Source organism: Electrophorus electricus, chromosome 25 (assembly GCF_041902795.1).
Source record: "Electrophorus electricus isolate QZ-2024a chromosome 25, ASM4190279v1, whole genome shotgun sequence".
In the NCBI taxonomy this organism is placed as follows: domain Eukaryota; kingdom Metazoa; phylum Chordata; class Actinopteri; order Gymnotiformes; family Gymnotidae; genus Electrophorus; species Electrophorus electricus.
The window spans coordinates 715,829-733,996 of NC_137521.1; the positions used below are offsets into that span (position 1 = coordinate 715,829).

Here is an 18,168-nt window from a genome sequence, read left to right on the forward strand (position 1 = left end):
TTGTCATTCTCTTGTTGCTTAGATATGTCTCTTGTTTAGTCCTACGTGATTTCTATTGGTGTTTTAGTTGATGTTGCCTTCTTTGTCTCTATCGCCCTCCCAGTTCATGTTCGTTAAGTTGTCCACTCTGTTATCTCAGTGCTCTCGTATGTTTCTTTCCTGATCTATAATCACCCTGAATTGGTCTCTTATCCTTTTTGTTTGTTTCTGGTGTTTGTCATTAAACTAAATTAGTCATTTATTTACATTGTCCTGTTTCTCACTTTCACTGTCTTCCCGTTTTTGGATTCTGCTCGTTCTCAAGTCCAAGGCACTGGTACTTTGCACATGTGTTCACTATCCACCTCACTCATGTTACATAAAGACAGACATGGGTGACTGAATAGGTACAAAAAATTCTGTACATAAATAAGTTAAACAGAAATAAAATGGTTGATTGGAAGATAAATGTCATCTCACTTTCCTCAGCTAGTGAGCAGTGAATGTCCAGCTCACAGTAAGCTCACAGTAGTCTTTTGTTTTATTAAGTGAATATTATATTTACAGCATTTGGCTGATGCTCTTATCCAAATGAAGTTAAATTTTTTCAGTATTTTAAGCAATATTCTACAAACCTACAGTAAATGCTTTATTGTTTGTGTTTTAGGGTTGGGTTTTTTTGTTTTGTTTTTTAATAGGTAAATAAATAACAATAGTTATTTTGGTCAATCAACAACATTGACCAAAATTACAACAAAGTCAGTATTTTTAAATTTTAAAAACCTTACACATATATGTATAAATTGAATGCTCCCTGTGACATTTCGGTCAGGAGTGAGGCATGTGTAATGAAACTCGGGGCATTTACTGAAAAACAAATAAAGTATCCTAAGCAGCTTGAAGAACAAATCAAGCTAGCAACCAAAAGTATTGCCAAAAACAAGTAGGAAACACTATTGGTGTGTTAAGCAGGAGCAGGCTTGGCTAAGTCCATAACAGAGGGTTAAGAACCAGTGCAAAGCACTGGACTGAGGCACCTGTGGGGTTTACATAGAAAGACAAAAACAAGGCACAGGTGAAGGAAATGGCTAATAAATGGGTTACTGGGACTGGGTAAGTGGATGTTTGTCATGATGGGTGTGCTGGGATGAGGGGGCTGACTAGGTAACAGCCAGGGCATGATGCTCTTTTATATTTTAGTTTCAAATTAACTTTTTTTAATTTATTTATTTACTCTTTGTATATATGTAATAGTCCAGTGTGACTGCTCACTTGGATTAGTATGTTACATATGCACTCACCAAGACAAATTCCTCATATGTATAACTCATGTGGCAAATTAATCCAACTCTGATTCTGATCTGATTCTCTGGCCGTTAGACACACAGTCACTCTTAGAATGTCACCCAATATGGCAGCCATACATCTTTAGTCCATGTAACAATCTTCCAGTTACATGCCAGGTTTATTGTGTCCTCACCATGTATGTTCATGGATATTTCATTTTAAGCACATCTGTACAATTAGTCTAGGTCTTCCACCATCCCACACATTCATTTTTTCTTTCTCCTCTTCTAAATATTTATATCTAAGTGCTCTAGCCTAGATAATATTCAGGAATGTAACCCATTTGAGTACTTGAGATTTTTAAATGTTCCTAATAAAGTGCCCAATGAGTACAAGATAAATATTTCTAAAAAAAGGTTTTTAGAGTGTGTAAACCTCCAATTAATTAGGTTGCTTTATCATAGCTTTATCATAAAGTATGTTTGTTATGTAACTGCAAGTAATGCACAATTACATACAGTGTCATAAATATGTAAAGACATGTTTTTTGATGACCTACTACAATGATCACATCAGTGTGTAAACTGCCTTAATCAGTATAGCACATGGAATTAAGTTTTAGTCTGTGAAAACAAAGACTTTCTTAAATCATAAAATAACACATCACCTCCTGCTACTTCATTTACATAGAACACCTCATTCTGCCATTCCTTTCTGACTTTTGCATCTCCCATGTTTAGCTGGAATTGAAGTTACTAAACGTTACTTTGCACAGTTTTGAAAATACACTGTAAAGCAAGTGTGAACAGAAAAAGCTGTACTTCAGAGCAATACTTTTGCATAGGACACAGAGAATACAGTTCAAGGGTATTACAGTTTTAGATTTTTGCTCTTTGTGTCATTCTTTTGTATGAGGTAAAACTTTCCTTAATGAGGTACAGCATGAATAAGATATGGAACAGCCTTGAGAGAAGATGCAGGATTTTTTAAACAAGGGGGCTGACCCTGCCCCTTGCTAGGAAGGTGTATATATATATATATTTCAATCTTTCTTTCTTGTTTGCTTTATAGGAGGCAGAAAATAATGCCCATTCACAGCATTTTGCGATATACAATTACAGTAATTAAGGGCCTTGCTCAGGGGAGCAACAGTGACAACTCAGTGGTAGTGGGGCTTGAACCAGCAAACTTCCAATTACAAGTCAAGTACCTCAACCGCTGAGCTACCACCACCCTTAACATGGATGCTATGGAGCAGAGATTTGAGTGCGACTGATTTGAGTTCCTCAGCTGCATTGAAATAAACATGCACAGTGGCAGCTGGTGAAAAATATTCTAGGTGGGGCTATTGGTAACATAGTCAGTTTCAACCGTCCCAATATAACTTAACATAAACTATTAGTGCTCTGTGAAATAGCCTGTAATGATTTAATAGGTATTAAAAATCAAAAGAATAACAATGACAATTATCATTAGTTGCAGCTCTATCGTGCTCCAGTGGGTACAGTATGCATCATTAGAAAAACATTTGAATATTTTGTTATCTAAAGGAACAAATAATTTTTAAACAAATAGAAGACTTGCACTTTAAAAGTTAATGCAGTGGCCTTATATCAGCTAACTATAAATTAGGTATCAAAGGCTCCTACTCACACATTACAACTCCCTAAATTTCGCAGTTGTAAAGTGATCTCATCTTAGCTCAGTTCACCAGGACCAATACTAAAACACATAGCTAACGCTAGCAACGTATTGGCTAAACAAGTTAGTTAACAGTTAGCAAACAAACTTGGCTAGTTTATTAATACTATAAATGAAAAATACACAATACACAACTTGGTTAGCTAACCAGCTATATTAGCAAGCTACTCAGCAACGTGTATTTTCTCCACCAAAGGGTGCCTGAAATACTGTCTTGACTAACTGCGTTCATCACTGTCAACAACGTCACTTCTCTCTACACATACACATATAAGTTAGAGTGTGTTTCATGTAACTGTATATCAGGTACATGAAACACACCCTAAATGTGATCAATAAAGGAAAATGTACCACAAAACAGCCATCAATGATGGACACAGAATTTAGCAAACAAAAGAGGAAAGAACAGAAAGTTTGATGAAGGTGAGCTGTAAATGCTGAGGTTGGCACAAAAAAATGTGTTTTGTTTTGTTTTGGGTTGTTTTGTTTTGTTTTGTTTTGGTTTTTTTTTTTGCTATTTTTATTGTGAGTACAGATATTATTAATGATGGTGAGGACTTAACTGTAAATCCTCAGCAGCATTTTAAGGTTGTTGTCTCATTGGGCTCCAGCCAGTTACAGGTTAGATCCTAAATATACACCAAAAGATGCAACTTTGCAAAATAGGCCACTTTAATGAATAAGGGCAAATGCACACAATGATGAGAAATCATACGGTGTACCCCTTTAAGCATATTTCCATGATTTAACAGAACAAAACACAACGGGGAACACTGAGAAACATTTTTCAGTATAAAGCATTTCTTTTCTAGAAAAGGCTATGTTCTGCAAAATGAGCCCCCATTTCAAGTGCATGGCCATACTACTTTATGTCATGTTTTATCCCACAACATTCAACCTTCTCTCTTCTCTGCCAACTGCGCTTTTTTTTTTTCACAGAGAAACAAGCACCCTCCTCAGTGGTAATTTAGGGGAGTGATTTGATATCTCTCTCTCTCTCTCTCTCTCTCTCTCTCTCTCTCTCTCTCTCTCTATTATGAGTCAGACTGAGGGCAAGATGGTTAATAAATAATTCAGAATTGCTTTTTGAATATAATGGTTTATAGTCTGTTCATTTGATTTTAGGATGCCTATACTATATTGCTAATGCCTGTTTAGATTTTCATTATTTTCCCAAAACGCCAATGTATTTTTTCCATTCATCATTAAATCATTGGCTTTCTACTTCACCAAAAAGTTAATTCCCTGTCTAGCTCACACATCACTTCACAATTTAGAATTAATTTACAGAAAATGTCCCTGAAATATTGCTGCTTCATAACAATAACAGCTACCCAGAGTGGCTTAATGAAATATTTACCAGAGATTTGTGTACTGAGGATATTTTAATTACAATTTGCTAAAGAAGCATCTCTGTAGATTGCCTTAGTCTTGCCAGTCAGCATTTGTCTGGTGTCATTTTTGATGTGTGTGTGTGTGTGTGTGTGTGTGTGTGTGTGTGTGTGTGTGTATGTGTGTGTGTGTGTGTGTGTGTGTGTGTGTGTGTGTGTGTTGGAAAGAATGCTGCCTTAATTGCCATTATGGTTAGCCCAAGCTGAACATTGCTAAATCTCCATTTTATAGCTTTTTTATAACATAAAAAAACACACTTGATCAAGATTACTAACATCCAATTCTACATTAAATGCACTGGTTTATCTTCATCAGTGTTTGATCATATATAGAATTTAATGCCTGGCTAGTGCCACTGCTCTAAGGCCCTGCAGGTGCCTGGAAAAGTGAGGAGCTACAAATAGGCTTTAAAAAGAAAAATCCTCCAGCTGATGCATTAAAGCTACTTGACATTTGGATTGAAATGTAAATTACAAAAGGAGCAGAGTCAGCTATTATGCACTGCATGCTGTTATGTATGTCTGCACTCATTTGATACCAACACACACATGCTGCTTTCTCTCAAACATAACACCAATTGCACAAGCATCTATTCATAATTGTTAACAGATTGGCTATTTAACAGTCAACAGTATTTATCAATTCTAGATACACATCTATCCCAACAGAGAAGTGGATGAACTTGTCATGCTCAGGTGCAAAATGTGTGGATGAGTTTATATATGGATTACATCCAAATTTAGCAAATTAATTCAACACTACTAATTTTGCAGTGAACAGTGTGACCCATTGTCATTCCGAACTTATCATATATTGAAGCTTGGGCAGAAGCCTTTGAAGCACATGTATATGCCCTTTTGTATCAAATTCCTGTGTGTCCATGGCAGTCCCACAGACTTTAAGATGAACTATATTGCATCCAAAATCAGCACTGATAGCAAAATGGAACCTGAGCTGTTCATAATATTTAAAGTCAAATTTATTTAGTAGCATATCTGGTATTGATTGGTTTAATGCTGAGTGTGATTTACTCTTTTAATTATATTTATTTTATTTCAGCATACTTTTAATATAATTGCCAAAAAATGCCACCTGTTTTTAAAATCCACTCTAACTCAGGCTTTATTCAATGCATGCCAATCAAGAAATGTCAGTCTATTCACATAGCAAATTGGAAGTTTTAAACCTCCTAAATATTTAATATCATCCCAGTTTCACTCCTATAGTAACATAAATCGTAGAGTGTATTTCATAACAGTCACATATCTGTTATATTATCGGGACAGATTTGACATTTCTAGGGCCCCAAGCAAAGTTATGTCTAGGTGACCTAATTGAAGACATTTTTATTTTTTTACAGTAAAACCCTTTTAGGCTCTGCTGATACAAGCATTTCATGGTTGAGTTGTAGGGTCCTGATTAGTTAGTGTGTTACGGTATCACTTTAGTCTCAAACAGTGAAAGAATGAATGTGTTTGATAGGTTTTTTTATTGTTGTTTTTTTCAGCCAGCAATCTGTGGCCAGTAGGGGCCCCCTGATCTCTGGGGCCCCAGGCATTTGCCTGGTTTGTGTGGTGGTACAGAACGCCACTGTATATTATGCAACAGTATCACAATTTTTCATTTATGGGAGATATACAAATCCCTGTATCACTGCCATGTTATGAGAGAGAACTACAAAGACGTCCTCGTTTTATTTGACAGTACCACGACTGAATAATATTGTCTACTTACATGTTTCCTGTAAAATTAAGACAATTTAGCTATTCTTTTTATTCACTAAACCGAAAAAGACAAGAGAATTGTCTTTTTTTTTGTTATCTCCATTTTGACGTAATGGGAATAAATATCACATAGGCAGGTCAGAATTCCGGTAGGTAACAGGGAAACAAATATTTCTTGGTATCATTTCTTGGTATCAGTTTGCAATCAGCGTCACATTTGGATGTGGTAGAATTTAAATTGAAGTCGGTGGGACTGTCATACAACTCTGACACAAAGGGCACCTTTGGCATATATGTATTTACACCAAAGGATTCTAAGCTAAGCTTTATGATGAGGGTGAAATGAGAACGTGCTCTACACTCAGTATTCTAAATTTAAAAGAATTTTGTGTGTTATAGAACTATTTTATCTTTTGTCACCTCCTTTTCTCAAATTCTTTATGTCTCATTTCATATCTTTTAACAGTGTCTCCACCTGGAAATTGTCTTGACACACTTTGAGAGTACTAATATATCAATGGAGTAAAGTACTACACAAAGGGGCTCTAATGTCTAATACTTACTCCCTGAACGGAACACTTAGCTGTGTGCATAGTGGTTGACTATACTTAAAATGAAGCAGTATGGATCATTTAAATAGAAGTTAGGGAAGACAATTGCCCATGGCAATAGATATGAACACTGCAATATCTGACTAGTGGCTTTTAATACCTAGCCACTTAAAAATCATTGTCCTGATTTTACCTATATGGAAACAACAACCATTATTTTTACAAATTGTCATAAGTTAGCTGGTAGTCCATGTTAACACCTGTTATCCAATATTCATACAAGATGGTATAATACTAAGCACCATCTGATACTAACAGTACTACCTGTACTAATCACATGAGACTAAAATGTGATCAAGCATACACATTTTCTGTCACCCCTGTTTATTTTTTAGTTTCTTTTGTCAAACTCTCTCCTAAAATGAGCCGCCTCTGGTGTAATGTTTAGCATCCATTTATTCCCTGCAGATACAGTGGTCCAGGTCTAATCACATTTTATGATTGCTCATTGAAAGGGGCATTGCATGCAGCCACCTGGAAAAGAAATCCAGTCATCACCCTCCACCCCACTGGTCAGTTTCTATGTACTGCACTTGTCTGCTCTCAAGTCAGACCACTTAATCAGGCTGAATGCCCTGCTGACTCAGCTTAGTTATTCAGCCACTGTTTTAAAAACTTCCTCTTTTCTTGTATCACCTATTATGCCAATATTACAATGTAATACCTGTAATACTGTGCTCTCCTGTAGTACATCGTTTCACTGTGTATTTAAAACACTATGCTATCATTCCTCTACAAAATCCAGAAAGCTAAGCCAACTAGGGCTGTCTTTTCCTCCTCTCTTCTTTACCTTTTTATTGGATTAGTCCTACCAAACTCCACTGTATTAATCCTTAACTGCTTAACCCCCCTGTTCTCATGTATCCCTCTAAGTAAAGCATCAGTTCCAGTCACGAGTTTCTTCTCTCACAGCCCTCATTCTCCAGTCTCTGTACCAGCAGTCCACTCCTAATGTGATTCATTAGCATGCTATGGTATGTGTTAGGCTGCGCAATGGCCAGCAATGCTAATAGCAGGCTGTCCAAGCTGCCTCTCTGCTGCAGTGAAGCAGCCCAGCACAGCACGGCCTCACACTGAATTATGCTCCTGACAAAGGGGCAGGCTGTGGCTCCCTGCAGGACACAGTTTATATGCCATAGCTGGGGCTCAGCTGCCCACAGACCCAGGAGAGCTGAAGTGCCATGCAGCTGCCTGTCTCTGTCCCTCTTTCTGGCTTCATTCCTACTGTGATCCTCCTTCTTCCTCTTTCTTTTTCTGTCATACATTCTCTCTCTCTCTCTCTCTCTTTCTTTCTGACTCCCTTTATCTGAATCACTTTGTCATCCCCCTCTCTTTCTTTCTTTCTTTCTTTCTTTCTTTCTTTCTTTCTTTCTTTCTTTCTTTCTTTCTTTCTTTTTCCTTTTTATCTTTTTTCTTCATTCCTATCTCTCACCATGTCTGACCCTTTTTCACCTTCTTAATAGGAAATCATTTTACTGTGGCCTGACCCCTGTTGCAGTGCACCACATGCACACAGGGAAATGATCTGAGTGAATGCTTTCATGAGCAATCCAAACCTAATAGCTCAGAAAATGGAATTAATTGCAGTGCACAATGACATTAAAATGTGGATCTGTCCTGTTCTCCTGGGATTGCTCTGCCCACATCCTCACCAGAACACACTGCTTTTTTATCTGTTGTTGTTATATGAAGGGCAGTGGTACTTATAATTTTGTGTTATTTGTATGTCTTTCCTCTATTCAGTCCATGTGAAGATAAGCTAAAGAGACAGACAGATACAGACACACACACGTATATGCATTTTTGCATGCTCAGTCAGTCACTAGAAACTGAATTTGTGATTTCTCTAAGGAAAATTTGCATATTTTATGTTATTAAAAATTTCACCGTGAATATTCTGAGAGATTTTTTAATATACTGGGACAGAATTTAACTCTTTGAAATGTAGGTCTCAAAAAGGTATCAGCACACAGGTACCCTTGTTTTTTTACTGCACATAGTAAAAAACGAGAGTAAAAAACAGTAGAAAAATGTGAAAATGTGGCCTCTTTTCACATAGAGAAACTTTACACTGTGGAAATTCAAAGAAAACAAAGCGAACTGGTTGTAATTGAATATCCTGGGCAATCATAACATATCTCTTAGTTACTCTACTACTTTAACTATACTTTATTAACCTCGGAGTAGTAATTAACAAGCAGCAGTGTAATATGACTGTGATTAATTTCTGTTTTCTATTTCATTATTTACTGTAAATTCAAACCCAGTATAGTGAAATATATATGATTCAGAGTAGAAATTTTCAATAACATCAGATTGCATGTTTCCTTTCAAGAATCATGAAATCAGATTCATATTTTAGTGAAATTGATTTAAGTCAATAAAGCTACCCCTGGTTTACCATGTTAACTAGAATATGATTTTTTTTTTTCAATTAGTCTGCCAGTTAGGCTTTATGAACAAGATTAATTATTGTTAAAAATCCAGGCAGTGAATGCGTTAGTCTGTTTCAAAGGGAATCCAAACAAGACAGTTCCCACTTTTGCTTATCCTCCTTCATTGAGTATGTCATGTATATTAATCACATGAACCAAGATTAAAAATGGATCTTATTAACTCCCTTTTTTCTTTCTGTGGTGTCAAGCAGACATCAGTATTTATCAAATAACTGGGTTTCATTGTTTCATAAACACCTAAAGAGAAGAGCTTGGGTGATGCAGTAAACACTGGAATACACAGAAAATTGAATATATTAAAGTTGCATATGTTTTTGTAATGTTTTTATTTATTCTTGTGACTTATTTAAACCAGCTACTGTCAATCTATTAGCCAGCTTGAAGGAAGCTTTTTATCCAATGGCACATATTAAAGTTTTCTTTTTGTGACCGTATAATGCATTTGTTCAGTAATGATAAAAGCATATCCATTGAACAAATTGCAGTTGTGTTCAGTAGTTACTGTATGTTCATATTTATTACAAATGGCATGTAGTTTATAGAATAATGTCTTGGAACATGTTTGAGATAATGTATCAAGTTAAACTGTTGTTTTGGCAGTTTCTGTTCAGAAGCACAAATTCCAATGAACTGTAGTTGAAAGTTTTAATCAGTGAAATTCCAAAGCAGCTTTTAGTAAGAAATTTGGTTTAGAACAAAGATTGGTATCTTTTTAACATGCGAGATGTCTCAAAAGCCACAAGCTTTTATTAGGACTAATGAAAACAGTAGAGAATTGATATAGTTGACATACTGTATGTCATTGTGGACTAGGCTACTATTTCTTTGTCCAGTGTGGAGAGAGATATTTGCATACTGTAACATTTTAGCAGGGCTGAAGCAAGAGACAGAATGCAGATGCAGGAGGTTCTTTAATAAATGAGGGAAACTAAACACGGGAGGCAAATAAAACACAGACACGGGGAAAACACTAAGACAACGTAACACACGAACTAAGCAAACAAATAAAATAATAGCAACGACTCCACACATGACCAAACTTACCAAAATAACCGACAACTTGGGAAATCAAACACAGGGCTTAAATTACCAAGACAATTAGACACTAACCAGACACAGGTGAACATAGGAACAGGGAGAACCGAAACAAGGACTGGAATTATGGACGAGGGGCGGAGAAAACCAAAGCAAGGAATGGAACAAGGATGTAAAGGAAAACAGACATGACAGGGAAACCATTCGTGACACATACATACTTTGTCCAGTGTGGGGGAGATATTTGCATACATACTTTGTCCAGTGTGGGGGTAAATTTGCATACATACTTTGCACAGTGTGGGGGAGATATTTGCATACATACTTTGTCCAGTGTGGGGGTAAATTTGCATACATACTTTGCACAGTGTGTGTGTGGGGTGAGGGGGGGGGGGTATTCGCATACATAATTTGTCCAGGGCATGGGAGATATGTGCATGCATACTTTGTACAGTATGGAGGGGTATTTGTATACATACTTTTTAAATGACAGACACTTAGTTTTTCTATTTATTATTCATTCTTGGTAAGAGGAATAAGTGTATCAATAATGGCTCTTGAGGGCCTTTGTCATATTGGTAGCAAATTACTTCCAGTATTTATATATTTCACATAAAGACCTGTGGGTATATACTGCTGAATATTAAAAGATAAGGCAGGGCCAGTGATATCTCAGACATACACATGTGCTTAGAGGGCCCTTTTTCCATACTAATGTATTTTTAATGTCATTTCATTTCCAAGTTGTAGAGTTTAAAATGACAGATTAATAACAGCTGTAGATTAAACTAATAAAATTTCCAAGATTTTCTTTTATTCATTTGACATTTACCAAGAAAACACACACAAAGCTGGAAATAGGCTAATTATTGCTACAGAATGTCGCAATGGCTCTTTAATGATGATGACTATGACTCATGCTTTTTCAGCTGTTCATGAAATGAAGAAAATATGAAGGGAAAAAGTAATTAAAGGTTATTTCATCCTTCGCTTTAAATAAATCATCTATAATAATCTATTTTTTGTAAAGACTTTAGACTTTTAAACACTAAACCTTCTTCAAATAAATAATGTCTTCACCTGACATCTACATTAATCCATTACTTAACTCTTTCTTAAATTCACATGCAAAACACTGATCTCACTGAACATTTATAGGTCATGTGTACATTATGCTTTCAGATTTAATGCTTGTAAAAAAAGCTCCATGAACATACTTTCTGAAATATATTTTTGGTCAGTTGTCAAATATTTTCTACATAACACAAGCAAACACATCTACAACCATTCATACTGTGCAGTAAATGCAGGAGGTTCTGAGACTACACATTTACTGCACTCAGCTCCTAATACAAAATACTGGCAAAGGCCCAGGCACAACCAACCTATGAGTCACATCTTTAAAAGCTTTGCCCACAGCAGCCAGTACCCAATATTCCTGATTAAACTAGAATGGACACCAAGGATGTGAAGCCAAAAAGCCTTTTATTTTTTAAATATTCATCACTCAGATGTGTATTTAATCTTATTTTCAAAAGGGGCTAGGGGAGGGGGAATTTGTTATAGCATCTTGGGGGGATCCAATCATAAATGCAACAATAACACACCACCACCTCCACTTTACCCACACCCAGTGAAGGAATATATCTGCTTGTAGTGGTATGTTTTTTTGGGCCATCTATGTATACTCTTCCCACTGCAATTGTTTCGTAGCAAATGGGAATATTTGTGACTTTTAGTTCAATTTAAGACAGCAGGCAGTACTTTAACTTTAATCCCATTTACATTTATGGAAAATTGATTGCTCAGTTGTAGTTGGAATAGCCATTCAGACAGTCCATTAAAGAGGGGAAATAGGATTGACAAGGCAGTGCAAATAGGGTTTGAATTTAGGAAGGGCGATTGCTACAACTCTTGTTTCCAGATGCCCCCAGGATTGTAGAGTGAGTCACAACTCCTACACAGTCACCACTTCATTAAATACTTCTTTTAGCAGGAAGATTATTTTTAACCTATTACACATTATATTTCTACTTAAGTGTATATAATATTTTTAGAAGGTTCTTGGATGTCCAGGTTCACAGTGCCAATCCAGGTTCACTGGACTGCCAAAATGAAATCATGATGGCAGTGTGTAACGGCATGTGCAGATTGTTTTGTAATAAACACTATGATGTGAAACCAATTCTGACAGCACTTAAAGCATGGGCCTCCCCTTTCCTCTAACCGCATTAAGCATGGAAAGCAGGCAATTTGCTCAACACAATAGAGCCATAAGCTCATTTAAAAGCGCTAATGGCACCATTTTCTTTTTCCCCCTGCTATCTCACTAATTAGGCAACTTACCCTGAAGCCAGTAGTTCCAGTGGCAATTCATGTGTAGTCACTCCTTGATGTAAACCTCCTAGGAAACACATCTGCATTGCATGTCATCATTTAGGGCAGGCTTGTTCATGAATACTTAAATATATGAATATATGAAATACATGAGCCAAGGACAGCATTTCAAAAGACACCAAACAGAAGGAATGTGAGCACTATTAAGGATGCGACAGAAAATCTAAATGACCCTCAAACATCATAAGCATATCTCAGACACAATCATTACTTATAGTGGGACAAGGACAGTATTTAATCTGACAAGCCTTCATGGTAAATGCACTGTTGTGCTCAGTGAAACCATGCACCAGCAGAAATCAAACTGGCATCTGATCGAAGATGCTTTCCCTATGTTTCAGGGTGGTGTGCCTGGGCTTCCCATGTCTCTGGCTTTTAGGGAATTAAAGGCCATTATCTGTATGTGACTGGTTTAGAGAGTTTGCATATGGTGAAACAATTGATGATCAATTGTGTGTCAGTCCTTTTTGTTCCAAATATCTATTGAAAGGCACCTCTCTTTTATACATTGCTATTGTCAGAATTTTACTTAAAAGTATGCCCTATTCCTCACTTACTCTTCTGGCATGAATTGATTATAAGGTTGTGAAATATACTTAATGTATATGTATATCTCCCTGTTAAGATGAATATTATTTTCATCACACCATACTTATTTCTAATATGGGGTTTAGAAATACTTGGAATGAACTTAATATTGTGTAATTATCACTTAATTGTATGTAATGCAAAACAGCAAAGAGGCAGAGGTTGGAAAGGAAGTGGGAGACCCATAGTATCAGCAAAGTGGTTGTAATGTAATAATCAGTCTCTGCTTAATGGAGTCAGGCTCTCCATTTAAGAGAATAAAGGAAATGGTATATATGTGCTCTCTCTTTCTGTCAGGTCTGGACATGCATATAAATCAGCACTACATCAGCTGAGTGGGCCAGCCACAGATGTGGGTAGAGACTGATGAAGTCTTTGATAGATATGTTACCTGGTGTTTGTCCCTGTTTGTGACATTGATCTGCTTCAAATGTCATCCACAGCTACCAAACTTCCAAGGTTTTCACGCACACATGCACCATAGACATCAGAGAAAAAGTAACGTAAAAGATTTGTGTTGATAATGGTTGATTATAATTTCATCTTAATTCTAACAGTGCTGTGCCAAGAGTTTTATTTTTTGCTAATTATGTTATTATAAATTCATCACATGGTACAATTTCCCTGAAAAGCAATGCATTAATGATAATGTTAATTAATTGTTGTCACAGACTGCTCCTCTTTCCACTGGTCACATGGTTCGGCCCGCCACGTTCAGTGGAATGCAGTGTACTTGTTTTTGTTTTTAGCCACGCCTCTGGTGTCTGTGCACACCTGCAGATGGTTTAGTGTGTATATTGTCTGCGTATTTAAACCGACGTTGGTGTGTGCTGTGTTGTCAGTTGTTGGATGTGGATGAGTATGTGAGTGCCCCTGTCTTCTGTGTTTCACAATAAATGGCTATTACTCTCGAGGGAGTCTGAACATCCTGCTCCTTGCCCTGCGGCACTCGGGCCATTACAATTGTTAAACAGTTATCACTGCTTAAGATACCCAGTGATTAATTGGAGCTTACATATAATAAAATAATACAAAAAATATATAATCTAAATATTTCAATTATCAAATTCTTGCCTCATCACTTTAGATACAATCCTTATGCCATGTACCTCACATTATTAACATTTTCATTCCATGACTCCATGTGCCACATTAGCAGTATTAAAGTGGTTTGAAGAAAGAAATTGGTAGTTTTAATGGATATTTACTGGCAATTACTTTCCAAGCTTCTTGCTTCCGTACACTTTCTTGTAGGGTTTAATATCAGTTCTAAATGTATTTGGGTGAAAAGTGTAACATTTAGGAGGCAAAGCAGGATGCAGGGAGGAGTCACGTAAAACAGGAACATGCATACAAACAACACTAAAGATGTAGCTCGCAGGCTATCTGGGTCAAACACCGACAACTGTCACACATAAACAACAGACTTTTATACATGCATACTAATGACACACAACAAGGTGTGGAACACAGCTAGGGCATGGCCACATAGACGAACATACACACACACAAACACACATGGGGAGACTTTTGGGAGGAGGGGCCATACCGTGACAGAGCACCTCACCAACAGGCTACAGCCCTAAAGACAATGCCAAATGGTGAAGCCGGAGGACCTAGCGACCTGACACGGACCAGCGCGAGCAGGACAGAGGAGGGAAGGACAGAGACCAGGATGACAACAGACACATGAACAGACACACTGACAGGCACAGGCACTGACACAAAGTGGAACAAAGCAACTGGCACAGACAGCGTGATGGGAACAGACACAGCGACAGGGACAGGTACAAAACTACATAGAGAATTAATAAATAGTCCAAATAAGCTGGAAAAGCGCCCTGGCCTGTCCTCCAGTCGTTAGCTGGGCTGAAGTCCAAACCACCTGTGGGGGATCGCCACTAGCCAATTTGGGGGGCGGTAACTTTTCCTGCCACTTTTCAGGAGGTGCACCAGTTACTTTGGTCGTCTCTGGGGTGGGCACTGGTGTCGCTTCCTTCTTGCCTCTATGAGGCTTCGGTATAGGCGCATGAGTTCCAGGACTGTGTGCCCTAGTGGAGGGAGTTTCTTCCTCAAATGAGTTCACCCCTTGTGCGCCACAAGGGATGGCTTGCTTGCTCCCGAGCGGCACTTCCTGGACGGAGCCTTGGGCGGTATCTTAGGTGCTGGAGGCTCGTCGCTCCTGGAGACTGCAGACTCAACGTCACTGTCAGTGGGAGGATCCCCAAAGAGGACCTCCTCCACCTCCATTGACAGATCCTCCACACAGTCGAACCCCAAGTCTGACCGCAGACTAACGTCGCTGCACTCCCCGTTCCCTCCATAATCTGCATAACCCTCACAATAGTCCGTGAAGGGGTTGTAGGACTCAGTGAACTTCATGTCAGAGTACTGATCCTCAGCGTACCTCTCCCCGTAGTCCGGCTGGGGTCTGTAGGACTCCGTAGAGTCCGACCCTGGACCATACCCAGGGCCCCCCCAAAATCCACCAGTGGCCTTCTCCCCTGTTGTGTGAGTATGGAGTGAGGCCGGGATGATGGAGGGTCTCTCTGCGAGGGTTGTGGAAGGGCATGTGCCTCCTTTCTGCCCCTTCCTTCTTTTGCTCCCCCTTTTCAGGCATCCTTCGTCGGTTGGTGTTTCTGTAACGCTTGGTGGCAAAACAGGATGTGGGGACGAGTCGTATAAAACAGGAACATACATTTATTAATACAAACAACACTGAAGACAACACTGAGTCAAACACCAACAACCGTCACACATAAACAACAGGCATTTATACACACATACTAATGACACACAACAAGGAGCAGGTGTGGAACACAGGGAGGGCGTGGCCACAGGGACAAACATACGCACACAAACACACGGGGAGATGTTTGGGAGGAGGGGCCGTACCATGACAAAAATGTATTTATTGACTTATGAGAACATGGTCATTGTTTTAGTGCTAAGTATTTACTACAGTAGGACAGTGCCTTTACAGTGCATTCCCATCTTTGTGCAATATGGTGCATAACACAGAGAACCATCCTCCATTTCAATGTGTCAGTGCAATGGCAATCTCTTTCTCACTCACTCGTTCTGTCTCTTTTTTCCTCCTTTCCAGGCACCTCAACAGATGGGCACATTGTCATTCTATAGGTACGAGCAGCCCATCATAAACTACTGCCAAGCCCACCAGCCTCTGCACATCACCATGGGCTTCGATGCTCCGTCACAGGCCCTGGAGGAGCGGGGGGTACGAGTTTGTGGTTCTGCCACTAACTCCAGCCTCCTCCCCTCCAAGCCTGCAGCCCCTCTCTCAGACATCCTTACCCTGCCTCAGTGAACCCCGCTTAGGGACAGACAAGCAGACACCCTCTATCCTCCATGAATGTCACCAGAGGATTGATGCTCCATCCCCAAAGAACCAGACTGGACTGATTGGGAAAGGGATTTGGGGCAGAGTATGTTGTCCAGCAAAACTGAAAATTCCAATAAAACTTCACTAAATGATTATACTGGGGCTTTCTTGGTGTGGGTGACGGAGATTCACTCAAATGATTTGTGTGATTTAGGAATGTGATAAGGTGTTCTCTCAGCCCTTTAGCGATTTAACATTTATGGTCATTAGATTCTTTAACTTCATCACCTGATTGTTGATGACATAATAATGCAAAACCTAAAAGGACTCAAAATGATTAATAACCATTATTGCTTGCATTGACTCAACTGTATCATGTGTACGCATTTTGATAAATGAATGTTGGCATTTACACAGAGAAAGTAATTAAATAAGAAGTGTTCATTAGGTTGAATTGAAGGGGAAACAGAGCAATGAGAGACGGAATCGTAGAACAAATTAAAGTTTAGTAGAGCTAAAAAGAGTTCCTTTCAGCTCTGTCTAATGAGGCTGCCAGCCAGTGGGGCTTATGGTCCATCAAGCCTGTCATGAGTGAATTACACAAAATGAGCTACCCAGATTCAATTATTCAAGGTAAGATGAGAAAAAGTTAGTCTGAAAATGGATTATATAAATTTCCATACTTTTTGATTAATAATTAATATTTGTGTGTGTGTGTGTGTGTGTGTCTATATATATATATATATATATATATATATATATATATATATATATATATATATATATATATATATATATAAAATATTTAACATTTATGTTTCTGGTTTTGTCTGTGTTTATTGTTGATAACTGAATACAGTAGTCAATCATTTTATCCCCAAAAGATAATGCGGGGTATTTTCCAGCACTTGGCAAAATTTGAAATATCCACACCTGTGGGGGGATTTCATGTTCATAAGGTGCCTTTATGAATCGCTTTGACACCCCCCATTTTAATATACATAAAACATATATATTATACACACACACACACACACATATATATATATATATATATATATATATATATATATATATATATATATATATATATATATATATATATATATATAATTTTGGACAACACATTCCAGGGAGAACTATAAAATGACAGGGACACACACAGAGGGAGAGGTACAGCCGTTGCCCCCTTGGACTTGTTTGTCTTGTAAATAATCTGTAAATAAAAAAGGATGTCTTTGCTTCTTCAAAAATACAATTTTGTGATCTAGAAGAGGAGCCTTATCTTTATTCAAGGTAAGATTGTAAACTGCTGAGCGTGTGTCTGTCTCTGTGTGGATATGCACAGGCACATATGCATGTGTAATTGCATGCATATGCGTTTGTGTCTATGAAAGAGAAATAGAGATGGACTATATCTTTTGGAATATTAGGCTTGCTGTTTTAAATGTGGAGAATTTTTTCCATTGATTTCTTTTACCATTTTAAATAATTGCAACATATGTTGGATGCATCTGTCAGCTAAAACTGTGTGCAATAGAATTCAGTTCTCCATTAACCACTCAACATGTTTTTCCAACCAAATGTTTTATATGAGTATTTATGTGATGAAAAACAAAAGAAAAAGTTACTGTATAATTTAGTTTGTTTCCATG

The 18,168-nt window shown here is 37.9% G+C and overlaps 1 protein-coding gene across 2 annotated transcripts in view; it reads left to right on the plus strand.

Moving 5' to 3' along the window:
- The window catches only part of LOC113589306 (leucine-rich repeat transmembrane neuronal protein 4), a 100,744-nt gene extending 83,512 nt beyond the window's left edge, over positions 1 to 17,232 (plus strand). Inside the window, exon 3 of one of the 2 annotated variants that reach the window (XM_027028888.3) lies at positions 16,277 to 17,232. In XM_027028888.3, coding sequence (XP_026884689.2) covers positions 16,277 to 16,498 — 222 coding nt within the window. In that variant the 3' untranslated portion in view covers positions 16,499 to 17,232. The remainder of the gene's footprint in view (positions 1 to 16,276) is intronic. The other variant, XM_027028890.3, reaches the window with a different exon arrangement.
- Positions 17,233 to 18,168: the final 936 nt, after the last annotated feature.